We start from the raw sequence: 15,143 nt of genomic DNA, 5'->3' as shown, positions 1-15,143 counted from the left end.
ATACAGTGCCTTTCCCCGATCAAAACATCTTTGTCACACTCACAAAGTAAACCAACAAGTTAGACTGGCAGGACCTCCCTTAATTCATGAACCAATTTTGGCTATTTTAAAAAATTCTTTCTAGGGATTTGGGTGTCATTGATGGAGCCAGCGTTTATTGCCCATCCCTGATTATTCTTGAAAAGGTGGTGGGGAACTGCAGTCCATGTGATTCTACCTCTATCCGACTGTTCACTTTCTTATTTCTCTTTAGAATGCTCTTTAGAATGGATATTAGTCTTCACTGCCTGTAGTTTCTAGGTCACATTTAGAGCCCAACATCTGTCCTTTTTCCAACACCCAGGCACCTCTCCAGTATTCAGTTATTTCTGGAAGGTTCATGCCAGAAATTTGACAATCTCTTCCTTTGATTTATTTATCTTAGGTAAAGTTATTTGGCAACCGTGCTGGTAGTAAAGTGAATAATGTCACAACACACCGCTGCAATTCCCTTTAATTCCTTCTCCAGATCAAATAAGTTACATAGCCCCTTTAAAACATTTGTAGCCTGCATAGCATCAGATGTCATACTCTCATCTAATCCCACTTTCAGTAGCCCTACTCCATCAAAAAACTTTTATTATCATCCTTTACTTCTGTTGCCATATCAAAACCAAAATGCTTATTTGCCATTTTAACAACTTTTTATTACACTCCTGGAATGTCTCTTGGCATCGAATCCAACTTAATTCTGTGCCATTGTATTTGTGGCCAAATTTTTTTTAAAAATTTCTTCTTTAGACTACTTCAATCAAGCAGAAATGATTTTAAGTTTGCATGGGTGCACTTTGGTCCGTTGCATTCAGAATCAAATTCTTGAAAGAGTTCCATAATTTCTACATTCTCTTCTACATATTCAAACCTGCCAAGTCTGCTTTCACAAAACTGCTCAAGCGTAAAAAGTTGTCCTCTTAAAATTTGACAGGTTTGTTTGGGTATTAATAACTACTCCAATCCATATAATGTCAAATGTGATCACACTTTGATCGTTGGAACATACAGCCCCACCCACCTCTGTATTAGGGTTTTAATTGCCCCCATGATTCATAATCAAATCAAAGATTTTTTTCCATCTTGACATTTTAACAAACTTACTTGTAACCAGTCTTTCATGAACTCTAGGCATCCCTTTCCTGTCTTGCCACTAAAGACATTATTATTACAATCAATTTCTAGTAAGTTAAAAACACCAAGTACTATTATTAGTCCATTACTGGTTGCCTACTTATCTCATCCTACAGCTCCAAATCAAGGCTTTCCCTGGGCCGGGTATCCGCTCCTCGGTAATGTGAAGCATTGTTTGTGTCTCTCCACAAATGCATGAGGGGTTTGTACTGCGGCCCCAGTGGTGGAAGCTGGCTACAAAGGGGCCCTGGCCTGTCCTGAACTTATTTAGCAAGGACCACTGTCATGATGGTGGTTCAAAGCCTGCCATGTGACAGATGGGGTTTGTCACAAGGAACTGGTTAGTGACTTCCCATGTTTCCTGTTCTTTTATCCAAAGGATGTCTGCTGGTAGATCTTGCTCAGGATGGTTGCTCCAAATGGGGCACTGAGATGCAAGGCAGGCAGCAGGTGGGTTGAACAAGCCATCATTGAGTGGTAAGTGAGGTGCAGCATGGATGGTTTCAACCAGCTTGTGGGTTTCCATCAATGGGCAGATGTATGAGGGAGTGATGTTTGCGAGGTCAGGAAGCCAGGGAGGGGTGTTGAGTGGAGAGTTCCAGTTATGATTCACATTGTTGCATTCAATTAAGCGTCAACAAGATGTCTGCGTGTGATGACCTTTTCCAGACTGGTGCACAGTACTCTGCTGTGGAGTATAATAGGGCAGGTGCTGAGGGCTGGTGTGTTGTGGCAGCAGCACCCCATGAGCTGCAACAAGTTTGGTTAGTAGGTTATTTTGAGCTTTGCTGCTCTTTTCTTCAGATATTCCCATATGGATAAGACCTATATAGAGTATGTAGGTCTTATCCAAGTATGCTGGACTGGGATCGTGCTTTACGGCTGAATTTTGCCGTCGGTGAGCAGGGGGTGGGGCCCACTCGCCGACATGTAAAATGACGCTGGATGACGTCGGGCGGAACCCCTGATGTCATCCCGCCCCATTTAAATTTTCAGGAAGAGGGGGCACAGCAAAATCAGCTGTGGGCCCGCCGACCTGTCAATGGCCAATTGAGGCCATTGACAGGATCATTGAAACAATTAAAGGACCTGCCCGTCCAGCCTTAAGGTTGGCGGGCAGGCCAGGAGCCCCGGCGGGCAATAGAAAAAACATGAAACCTCATCCACCGGTGGGATGAGGTTTCATGTAGGGATTTAAAATGTTTAATAAAGTTTTATTGTAATCTATGAACATGTCCCATCTCAAGTGACATTGTCACATGAGGGGGACATGTTAAGGATTTTTTTTTTCTAATCTTAACGTTTTTAAAACTGTCAGCAATCTCCCTGAGGCAGCACTTAGCCTTTGGCGCACTCTTGCTTTTGGGAAATCCCCCCCGCCCGCACAAGAAGCGCATAGCACTTCCCGTCGAACGTCATGCTGGGCGGGCCTTAGTTGGCCTCAATTGACCCACATAAAATGGCGGGGGGGGCCACTTCTCTGGCGGGGATTGGCTCCCCGCCCGCCGGAGATTGGGTTGGGCCCGCCCGCCCGGCAGGCAGAAAATTCTGCCCTTAGTCTCTGGCTATCATGTAGATATGCAATTCTTTTTGAGCACTGGCACTGTGGAGGCAGAATACCCTTGATATGGCTTTAGAGGAATTTAATATGAGATGCCATGTGCTGTAGTAGTCTGTCAACTTTGTAACATCTTCTTTAAGGACCTGGTCCAGAGTGCAGAAGGATGCTGCTTGTGTGGCACAACAGATGTCATCAGCATAGATGAACTTACCGGACTGGTTGTTGGCAGGTCATTTGTAAATATGTTGAACAGAGTTGGGGCTAAACTGAGCCCTGTGGTAATCCATTGGCCAGTCTTCTCCATGCTATTCTCCTTGCACAAGGTGGATTCTGAATTATCTGTTGTGAAGGAATGTTTTGACAATTGTCCTGACTCAAGTTGGGAGCACTCTGGACAGCTTTAGGAGCAGGCTAGTGTGCCACACTATCTTAGGCATCTGTGAGGTCCAGTTGCACAATGCCTATCTTCAGGTTCTTCTGGAAGCCATTTTCAATGTAGGTGGTGTCAAGACTTGATCACATGTGTTATGTCCCTTACAGAAACCAACTTGGTCAACATTAATGATAGTCTTCACTTCCAGAGATATGCATTGCAGGATGAGATGCTCAAAGATCAAAGTAGTGGTGAGCCGATTTCTGAACCGCTGCAGTCCATCTGGTGCAGGTCAACCCACAGTGCTGTGAGGAAGGGAATTCCAGGTTTTGGACCTAACAACAGTGAAGAAATGATGATATCATTCCAAGTTAGAATGGTGTGTGACATAGAGGGGCACTGGCCAGTGGTGGTTTTTCCATGCATCTGCTGCCCTTGTCCTCCTAGTTGGTAGAGGTCGTGGGTTTGTAAGTTGCTGTGCGTTGCTGCAGTGCATCTTGTAGATGGTACACACTGCTGCCAATGTGGTGGAGGGAGTGAATATTTATGGATGGGCTGCCAATCAAGTGGGTTGCTTTGTCCTGGATGGTGTCAAGCTTCTTGAGCATTGTTGGAGCTGCACTCATCCAGGCAAGTGGGGATTATTCCATCACACTCCTGTTTTGTGCCTTGTAGATGGTGGACAGGCTTTGGCAAGTCAGGAGCTGAGTTACTCTCTGCAGAATTCCCAGCCACTGGCCTGTTCTTTAACTGCAGTATTTATATGACTCATCCAGTTAAGTTTTGGGTCAATGGTAAATGCCAAGATGTTGATAGTGGGGAATCCAACGATGGGGATGCCATTAATTGATTGTCATGGGGAGATGGTTAGACTCTCTCATGTTGGAGGTGGTCATTGCTTGGCACTTGTGTGGCACATATATTACTTGCCACTCATCAGCCCAAGCCTGAATGTTGTCCAGGACTTGCTACACATGGACACAGACTACTTCAGTATCTGAGGTGTCGCAAACAGTAGTGAACACTATGTAATCATCAGCACACATCCCCACATCTGACCTTAAAATTGGGGAAAGGTCATTGATGAAGCAGTGGAAGATGTTTGGGCCGAGTTCACTACTCTGAGGAATTCCTGCCATTATGTCCTGGGACTGAAATGATTGGCCTCCAACAGCCACAACCATTGTCCTTTGTGGTAAATATGACTCCAACCATTGGAGAGTTTTCCCCCCTGATTCCTATTGGCTTTAATGTTGCTAGGGCTCCTTGATGCCACATGTAGTCAAATGCTGCGTTGATGTCAAGGACAGTCACTCTCACCTCATCTCTTGAAGAAAGCTCTTTTGTCCATGTTTGGACTATGGCTGTAATGAGATCAGGAGCTGAGTGCTTCAAACTGAGCATTGGTGAGCAGATTATAGTTGTGTAAGTGCTTGATGGCACTGTCAAAGACACTTTCTATCACTTCGCTGATGACCAGGAGGAGGTAATTAGCAGGATTGGATTTGTCCTGCTTTTTGTGGACTGGACATTTCTGGACAGTTTTCCACATTGTCAGGTAGATGTCAGTGCTGTAGCTGCACTGAAACAGCTTGGCTAAGGGCACCACTAGTTCTGGAGCACAAGTGTTCAGTACTACTGCTAGCATGTTGTCAGGGCCCATTGCCTTTGCTGTATCCAGTGCCTTCAGCCATTTCTTGATATCATGTGGGGTGAAACAAATTGGCTGAAGGTTGGCGTCTGTGATGCTGGGGACTACAGGTAAGAGGCCAAGATGGATCATCCACTCAATTCCTCTGGCTGAAGATGGTTGCAAATGCTTCAGCCTTGTCTTTTGCACTGAAGTGCTGAGCTCCGCTGTCATTGAGGATGGGGATATTTGTGAAGCATCCTCTTCCAGTTAGCTGATTAATTGTCCACCACCATTCAAGACTGGATGTGACAGGACTCCAGAGCCTTGATCTGATCCATTGGTTGTGGGATTGCTTAGCTCTAGCTATGTCTTCCACTGATTAACATGCATGTAGTCATGTGTTGTAGCTTCACCAGTTTGGTCCCTCATTTTTAGATATGCCTCATGTTGCTCCTGGCATGCTCTCATTGAACCATGATTGATGCCTCTGCTTGATGTTAATGGTAGAGTGGGGATATGCTGATTGATTTACAGATTGCAATGAATACACACGTCAGCCTAATTACCCTCTACCTTTCATCACTAGCTTGTGCCAACTGTAGTACTTCAATACAATATTGCCCTTGAGGTCCTTCCCTTAAACCTCCTTACTATTGTCTACATTAGCGCAAACAACCACTTGTCTTCTTTTACCTATGTTTTTTTTTCCCACGTGGGTGACAACAGTTTTGCTCACCTACACCTGCTAGCCTTCTAACAAGCTGGGACATCAGGTTCACAACCTGTGCACCTTGGAGGTATGGCACCATTCATTTTTCTGGGTTCAGTTTGCACAGAGTCCTATTGTGAATCAGATAATCAAATCCCCCGATACCAGAACTTATCTGCTACTATTTCTCTTTTTCCTTCCTTCACTGACAGGCTACTGAATTGCTTCAGTGAATGACACATCTCTTGAGTTTCTACATCATCTCCTTTGAGAAGAGAGAAACTGCTGGGGAGTACTAGGGATGTCCTACTGCCCAGTCATGACTTCTTTCTGGCAGAGACATACTGTCTTCCTTGAAGCACTGGGATTTTATTTCCTACTGACTCCCAGCATGGTCTTTTATATAAACGTATCCCTTCCTAATCTTTTGATGCATGATCAAGTGCTCCCTAAAGCTGACCACTTCAGCCATGAGTGCATCAACCAGCTTGCAATTGTTGCACTGAAATCCACCTGCATCTCAGCCTGGAAGGCAAACATCTCATAGCTTCTGCAATGCACAAAGTAACATTTTAAACTTCTTTGAGTTTTTAAAAATCTTAAACATAGAAGAAAAAGTCAAAGCCCCTTCAATTTAAGTTCTTGAATGTTCTCTTCTTCATCATTTTTTGTTTTTGCTTTTGGCTCTTTAATCTAATCAGTACATCATTCCTACCTCTATACCAAATACCCATTTTTACCAAACTTCAATTTCCCAGCTCATTCCATTATCAGCTCAATCTGCTGTGCTTTCCCACAGCTACAGTCACCGAGGATGCCATTTGTGATTTTTATTTGGTGTTGTGGCAAGGGTGGAATCAGAGAGATTAAAATGTGAAGTTGTAGCTCTGATTTGGGAGGGAGTGACACATTTAAGAATTTGGAGAGGAAAGGAAAATTGGAAATTGTGCTGCAATTTGCAAGACAAAAGGGTCAAGGGTAGGCTTTTTGAGTTGATCAGAAGTGGACTTTGGTTCCATGGCATAATATCAGGAAGTGCAGCAAAGTATTCCAGCAGTGTCCCAGCCAAAATTATCTTTCAACAAACATGATTTGGGGGTAAAATTCAATTTCAGCAGTTATGCAAAATGGCAGTAGTGGATTCTTCCCATTATACATTCGGTCTAAGTTTCCTTTCCATGGGCGTCAGCCCTTTTAGCACCCTGTAGATGTTGAATTTAGCCTCATTAACTGGTCACATCTCATTGATGTTTCTGAGTCGGTGCTTTGCACGAACTGTGTAAGCATACATCACAGCGGTGATTACACTTCAAAGATGTTATATTGGCTATGAAGGCTATGAAGCACCTTAGGACACCCAGAGATATGAGAACTATAAATGTGAGGGAAAGGGGGAACACAGATCTGGGTACTGTTCAGTGTACTGCTTGCGAAATCAAGCCAACATGGGAAGGGCACAAGGGCACAGGATCAATATCTGATTTGCTGCCAAACATGTTCTGAAAGTCAAATCAAACTGCCTACAGTGGCGGTACATAATCCATCACTGATCAGCCTCTCACTGGGCGTATTGCGGAGATTCAAAAGGAATGTGAAATTCTTAGGAAATATTTCAAGGTTATCCATTTCTGCTGGGGGAGGGGAGACAGTCGAGACATAGAGCAGTCAGCCATCAGAGGAGAAATGCTGCCAGCAAGATTTAATGCTGGAGATTTCTGAATGTTCAATTACTGTAATTGCTTGGTCAACAGTAACCAAGTGAGACCCGGACCTATAAAATGACTTGGGCTTCTTAAGGCACTGACTGAAGGAATGTGTCATGAGCACTTCTCCCACTGCCTGCCTAAGCTGAAAATCACTCCTGAGGTTTCCACCCATCTTGCACCAAATGTACTGCAAATTGGCAGAGCCACAAAGAAAATTTCCAGCAATGATCAAGAGTAACATCCCAATCTTCCTTTTTGAAAGACTTGAATGACTTTCTGGAGTCTGTATCATTCAGGAGTTGAACTATTTTCTATTTCTGAAGTCAAATTTAGTATTCCACTTCTGACTGCTATTCTCAAATTATCCAAAACCTGTATGATTTAAATCAGTGAACTACCCACTGGTTTACAGATCTTATGTTGCATTGTTAAAGCTATTTGACAAAGCCACTGAGCCTAACGGCCAACAGTTCCTCCTATTGTTCCCAATTGCTCTCTGACTTTTGCCAACTTATTCCTCTTCTACATAATTTTGTCTGTCTTCAGATGTGTTTCCCTATCACTTTCACCTCTTTGTCACTCCTGCCCCACAGCTCATTTCATTGAGCTTCCATTGCAAATGAATAACCTCACAATGACAGATAGGCCTCCCAATGACTGACCTGTAAACCACTGTACACTATCAGTCCTCCAACCACAATATAACACCAGAAAGATCTTCAAATGATAATATGGAATAGATAAGGACAAAAAAGCAAACATCAGGAATACAGAGATTATGGAAAATAAAAAGTACATGTAGGGAATGTTCCATAGCTTTTTGTTAGATCAGGATATCCAAGGGCATGGAGCAAAGGTGGATAAGTGAGGTTGAGGTCAGCCATGTTCTAATTGAAGGGTGGAACAGCCTTGGGGAGCTCAATGGTGTGCTCCTGTTCCTAATGTTCCTGTGTTGCTCCTGTAACCCAATGCTCGAGTTCTGTAGCTTTGTATTATGCAATGATTTATTTTACATGGCTCACCACTTGCCAAAGAGTAACTCATATTTATCATGTTATTGCATCAAAGAAAGCAATTATATAACTTTTAAAATCTGCTTTATTTACTAACAGAATATTAACTCTGATGCCTAAGATCCACATCATTTCTGTTTAACGTGTTGTAAGCCTATTACATGAATAGGAATAAGTATATGTGGTTGAAACTCAACTTTGGCAGTGTGCAGTATGGGTGGAAGTGGAACAAATTCCTGTTACACACACTGCACCATATTATGTAATGCTATCTATTATATAATGGAAAGTGAAAGTGGGTGGGGATTTATGGCAAGCGACTAATCCACTACTTTACGTTTTGCATTCTTGCCAAAGTTGAATTTCACCCCCTCTAGCTTTACATTTTCTCACCAGGAGCATTTTTTTTTCATAATTCTATTGTCAGTAAGCTTGAAAATGTTTTGTGTTTCAGATTGGATTGTAGGTACAGGTGTCAACAGAGAATTGAATGGTAGAACACCATTGTATCTGATTAGCTTTCTATACCTCCACACACTTCAAACTGCAAAGAATAATCAAAATGTATGATGTGAAAAATAATACTGATAATTGCAGAGTAAAACCTGTTAAATCACTGATAGAAATTTTAGGAATTAAGTTGCAGCATTCCAGCAGAAGGTATACCTGTGTCAACGGGTTATTGAAAATAGTCCTATGATAACGCTAGAGCATGAAACTAATTGAGGAATTTTGACAAATTATCACTGAAGTCAAGGGGAGGATTTCCCCCTTGTCAGGCAGGCGGGACCAGGAGAGGCTGCGCAACGGACAGCCGCCTGCGATTGGGCCCCAACCACGATTTCATGCTGACTGGCCAATTAACGAACAGCCAGCATGAATTGCATGCTGAAATGCTCAGTGCCGCCTGGGTTGGGGGGTGGGGTGGAGAGGGCGAGCGCAGGAGTCAGCGCATGCTCGCGGGTGTGCTCACAGAAAGCTCCCTGGAGGCACAGAGCTGCTTCAAGGAGCTGAAAACTTTACAAATAAAGATGGTAAAATTAAGGAACACATGTCCCCGCTCATGAGACAGAAATGAGATTTGAACATTTTTATTTTTATTTTTTTAATTAACGTCGGAAACTTCATCTAGCCTGTGGATGAGGTTTCCTCGAAAATCCAAAGGCCACTCGCCCAACGTCATTGCGGGCTATGTGTTGTGCGCGCACCCGCACGCTGAGGTGAAAATTCTGCCCCAAGTGTTTTCAAGTAACCATACTGAGTAGAAAAGAATCCCTACTTTGTGTATTCATACCCAAAACAACTCTTAACAGTAACATTACAAATATATGTTATATACAATCTTATTGTAGCTTCTATTATGTATTTTTTTGTGTCAGGTATATGTTCTTATGTCATTTGGCATTGTATTAAGGTTTGTGCTACAAGCTTAGAGACGCATTAACAAAGGAATCCTAAATGTTACAATGTGCCTCACTTCTTAGCAGCCCATTTATGACCAGGAATGTTCTCAGGGGTTCCCCCTATCAGTAATAATTATCACCATAACTATGGCAGGAGCCATATCTACAAAAGCTCTCATTACACACTTTATCCTGGCTTTCTCTTGAAATTTTGGTAGCCAATTGGAAGAGCCCCTGAGGAAATTTCTGGCTGCCACTTTTTGTAGTAATGATTACTTAAGCTCAATATGTGTTAGTATTTGAAGATATTTGTTGGACAGGCTCTTTCAGTGGACTGATTCCAAGGCTAATTTGTGTCTTCACAGCTGTTCCTCCAAAGCTGAAAAAACTGAAGAATCAAACTCTTCTGGAAGGACAAAAGCTTTCCCTGAGATGTGAGGCAGTAGGAAATCCCCGACCCACCTATAAATGGTTCAAAGATGGAAGAGAGATAAAGAAAAACAAAGAAATCAGGATAAAAACTGGCAAGTAAGTTATCAAAATACACATTTGACATTGGGGTATTTCTTTCATTAATTCACTAGGAAATTGACTCTTCATTGTGTAGAGTGCTGCTTAAATCACTTTCCACTTAGCATGAATTTTACAGTTGGAGACTAAAGTACAAGGAAAACTTTATACAATAAATATACACATGAGGAACTGCAGTGGTTTAACACACTGTCCTTTTTCTAACTGGGCCTGGGTCTGAATTCAGCCCAGGTTGATTGAATGAAAGCTTTCTGATTGATGTAAGAATCCTGTGAAGGGAGTTTAGTAATGTTCATAATACGTACTCAATCAGAAAGGCCACAAGGAATGGCTGGGGTTGAAGGGTGGGGCATACATGGACCATTGACACTGATACAATAGATTTGAATTCAAAATGCCAAAAATGCAGGATCCAGCTCTACCACTTTAACTATGGCAAAATAGTAATCACACCTTGTCAGTGACTCAAAAACTGACCCCACTAACTTTCCTGAGGTCAGGTCATTCAGATATTAATAGGTGGGCATCATGCCAGTAATTCACACATCTTGGAAGTACGCAGAAAATGAGAAGACAGTTTGTTGCCAACCTTCAAATTCAGCTGGTCGAACAAGGGCAATTAGGAATGGGCAACAAATACTGGCCTTGCTCGCGATGTCCACATACCATGAAGGAATTTTAAAAATCTACGTCGCTTTCTTGAAAGTACAGTGACATCATCAGGACCCAATGGCCTGGAATATTCTTATGGGCCATACTTACATAGCTCCAATATCCAGACCACTGGTACCTATCAAAATGCAATGTGTTTTGTGCAGTCAGTTCTTAAAAGATATCTTTACTGTTGCTAATGGGAGGAATGGACACGTGTTGCATTTGATGAGTAGAGTGCGATTTGTCTTATGATCAATGAGTCATTGTGAGGAGATATAAACTGATACGAATATCTCTGCTACATAACTGGAGACTAGGTGGTTATGAGGTTGGTGACTTGCCTTTGGTTTTACCTCCCACTTTGTGTAAGTGCCTTCTTTTCATTTGGTATCTTTCTCTGATGACAGAGTTGAAGTCAAAAACTCACAGTTTGATACATCAGGGGAGAAAGTATGACTATCATGGGGAGTGCTTTTTCCATTTGTATTTGCAGTTCACCACAGCTTTTATGTTTCTGGTTTATGATCATTATGTTACCTCTGATAACAAGGTCACATTCAGTTGTAAATTTTCATTTAGTGTAAATAGACGATGTTGGAGGAGTTGAGACGCCTTTTCTACTGGCCTTAAATGTAAAAAATGAAACTAACCATATAGCTCTTCATGCAACATAAACAACTGAAGGAGAAAGCTCTTAAATGAAAGTTAGAGACCTGTGCTTTAAAATTCACACTAAACTTCAGTTTTGCAAATGCACTTTCAACTGAATGTCTAGACTTTTAAATGATAAACAAAGCAGTTTGATCTATTACAATGAGCGCTAGTGAATTCCTCTCCATAATTCTTGAATCATTAGGATGAGCGATGAGTGAAGGAATTTGCTCACCTATCTTGAGTGGATGGTGATGATGCTTTAAGTAGCTTCTATTATTAAACAAATCAATAATCAAACATTCCAGAAATTTTGCAGAATCCTATCTTTAACAACCATTTTTATGAATAATTCAACTATGCTGCAGATGTCTAAAATAGAAGGCAGTAAAGCCTTTGCATACAAAATGCTCTGGTACATTTTTCACCTAATCTAGACCACTGTGCCACAGATCATTTCCAAACAGAAAAGCTGAGTAGGTGATTTGATCTTGGTAAGTAATTCATTGCTAGAACGTTTGTGAAAACATCACAGCTCGACTTGACCTTCAGTTTTCCCCTCGGTCCCTTTTGGTCAGTGACTCCGCGATTGCCCTGGAATTTCCTGGAAGGTTTTGACATAACTAAGGCCTAAGATCACAGGTGCACTGCTTTTTTACTGAGAAAATTTGCACGTAAATGATTTATGGCAGTTTTTGCTGAAACATTGCTACGTGTGAATTTTCTTAATCATTTGCACTATTCCTACATTGCACCTGCTGAAGCATCACTTAGCTCTTTAGGATGATTCCTCCCATGTAAAAGACTGGAGAATACAATTTTCCTGCTTACAGCAATAATATAAAACAATCACCCAGATTTTTGTGATGGTAATGACAGTGAAACTGAGAGAAACTTTCGGAGTCTGCACATGTGCAGAATAATGTGGAAATCCAGGAGCTGCTGTCAGTGATTCTATGATTTTACAGAAGGTGCACTATTGAGGTAGCCCTGGACCTCAATCAATGGGAAAACTTATGAACTGTTGAGAATTTCCACCCTTATGCACTTAGTCTCACTGTGAAAACCCTTGAAAAAGTTACACTTTGTTGAATGAGGTATAACTGGATTTTTAATGGTATCCCAACTTCACGATTACTGCTAAACACTCTCACTGGCCCTGAGAAGCTAGTTTCATGTTTGTAGAATGCCAAATTTCTCCATTATGATTTAAAAATTCTCTTTTTTTTTTAAAGTTTATGTTGAAATTTCAGATTCTATCTAAATCCAATCAGAATCATTTATTTTGTTATCTGAAAATTTTAAATTAAAAGTGAAGGATAATTCCTGGTTTTCTGTGGGTGAAGATTTCAGTGTGATTGGCTGCAATCTGCTTGCTGCCATGACTGCTGCTGTACACCAAGAGATCTCTTTGACTTGGCACTTGATTTAAACTGCCATGAAGAATGGGGTAAACCACATCACAGGGATCACTGGATCTTCACGGGCAGCTTTCCTCAAGGTCAGCGGCGAGCATCCTTGCTTCCTGCAAAATCCAGTCCAATATTTATGATTTTTGCAGCAATAGTGCAGCCTAAAATGTCACTAATTGCATTAGTAATTGTGTAACATCAAAGCAATGCAATTTAATTCTCCATAAATCTTTGTAGGAAGTGCTGCTGGCTAGATACAAAAATGAATGTAAAGCAGAATACTGGTCCTGCTATTTCAAATAAGCCCCAGTAGCTTCATGTAGCAGCAACTTTTAAAAAAAACATTCGGCTGGTCGGATACCAATGCCACCAGTAGCCATCTCAATGTTGTCAATTTCATTTATCAGGATGAAAGCACCAGTAATTTATGCTGAAGATTATCACTTAAACAATTGTTACGGGTGAGGAGGAGTGAGTTGGCTCCCCTTCTACTCAGCCCCCTCAGTTGGTTGTAACAAAGGTTTTCAAATTTATTTTCCCTGTAAATGCCTTTTCCAATCCAAATGTACTTTTTGTTAATAGGGAGCCAATCAAATCAGGTTTTTTGGTTTAGTTACTAAACCCGAGAAAAAATAATAAAGGCACGACAGCACACACAACACATAGCTATCAGAAGAAAGTTACCGAGTCCAATAAAGAATATACGATTCAGTCCTTTGCTTGTCTTTGAGGTGTAGATTGTTGAATGATGTGGTCATTTGAAGCTGGTTGGTTTCCTGTAGAATTCTGGAGTTGTCTTGGTTCAGGTCTGCACTTTGTTGACGACACTCTTTTAACTTGAGAGAGAGAGTGAGTGAAAGAGAGAGAGAGAGAGCGAGTGAGCAGTGGTGTAGTGTCAAATTTTGAGGTGCAGGAACTCTAGGGAAATGTGTTGGCCATATCATTTCTAAAGCTACTATTATGTTGTTTTCCTATGCATTAATCATTTGAGTGCCTAAAAATCAGTAAATAATGCTTTTTTCACTGAAAAGTACTAGTGCCGGTGGGCGGTAGGTATTTTATTTTGAACCATGTGGTATTTTGAATCACTAGCCTTTAGCATAGCTAGAATTTCATTATGCAACATAGAACCATAGAACACTACAGCACAGAAAACAGGCCATTCGGCCCTTCTAGTCTGTGCCGAAATATTATTCCGCTAGTCCCATTGACCTGCACCTAGTCCATAGCCCTCCAAACCTCTCCCATCCACGTATCTATCCAATTTATTCTTAAAACTTAAGAGTGAGCCCGCATTTACCACGTCAGATGGTAGCTTGTTCCACACTCTCACCACTCTCTGAGTGAAGAATTTCCCCCTAAACCTTTCCCCTTTCACCCTAAAGCCATGTCCTCTCGTGTTTATCTCTCCTAATCTAAGTGGAAAGAGCCTACTCGCATTTATTCTGTCTATACCCTTCATAATTTTGTAAACTTCTATCAAATCTCCCCTCATTCTTCTACGCTCCAAGGAATAAAGTCCTAACCTGTTTAATCTTTCCCTATAACTCAACTCCTTAAGACCCGGCAACATCCTAGTAAATCTTCTCTGCACTCTCTCAATCTTACTGATATCCTTCCTGTAGTTAGGCGACCAGAACTGCACACAATACTCCAAAGTTGGCCTCAGCAATGTCTTATACAACCTCACCATAACATCCCAACTCCAATACAGTTTAATTATTTAATTCAAGCCTATTAAAAACATGATTTATGGAAAGCTTTACTTACCTCTGACTAGGTGATGGTAAATAGTGGGGACACTGCTTTTATTAATTTATATTAATAACCTAGACCTGGGTGTATAGGGCACAATTTCAAAATTTGCAGATGATGCAAAACTTGGGCACATTGTGAACTGTGAAGAGGATAGTGATAGACTTCAAAAGGACATAGACAGGCTGGTGGAATGGTCAGTCACGTGGCAGATGAAATTTAATGTCAAGAAGTGTGAAGTGATATATTTTGGTCAGAATGAGGAGAGATAACATAAAATAAGGGGTACAATTCTAAAGGGAATGCAGGAGCAGAGGAGCCTGGGTGTATATGTGAATAAATCATTGAAGGTGGCAGGGCAGGCTGGGAAAGCAGTTAATAAATTATACTGAATCCCAGATTTTATAAATAGGGGTATAGAGTACAAAAACAAGTAAGATATGAACCTTCATAAAACACTGGTTCTGCCTCAATGGGAAAGATATGAAGGTTTTGAAAAGGTGCAGAAAATATTTACATCAATGCCTCCGAGTGACTTCAGTTATGTGGATAGATTGGCGAAGCTGGGGCTGTTTTCC

At 41.5% G+C, this 15,143-nt stretch overlaps 1 protein-coding gene across 3 annotated transcripts in view; it reads left to right on the top strand.

Annotated features, from left to right (window-relative positions):
• The window catches only part of LOC144685850 (pro-neuregulin-2, membrane-bound isoform-like), a 764,146-nt gene that overhangs the window by 608,353 nt on the left and 140,650 nt on the right, over positions 1-15,143 (top strand). For all 3 annotated transcript variants that reach the window (XM_078550803.1, XM_078550802.1, XM_078550804.1), the window contains one exon: positions 9,928-10,090. In XM_078550803.1, the coding sequence (XP_078406929.1) occupies positions 9,928-10,090 (163 nt within the window). The remainder of the gene's footprint in view (positions 1-9,927; positions 10,091-15,143) is intronic.

This window comes from Cetorhinus maximus, chromosome 10 (genome assembly GCF_964194155.1).
Source record: "Cetorhinus maximus chromosome 10, sCetMax3.hap1.1, whole genome shotgun sequence".
Taxonomy (NCBI): domain Eukaryota; kingdom Metazoa; phylum Chordata; class Chondrichthyes; order Lamniformes; family Cetorhinidae; genus Cetorhinus; species Cetorhinus maximus.
This window is presented reverse-complemented; position numbering and strand designations above follow the sequence as displayed.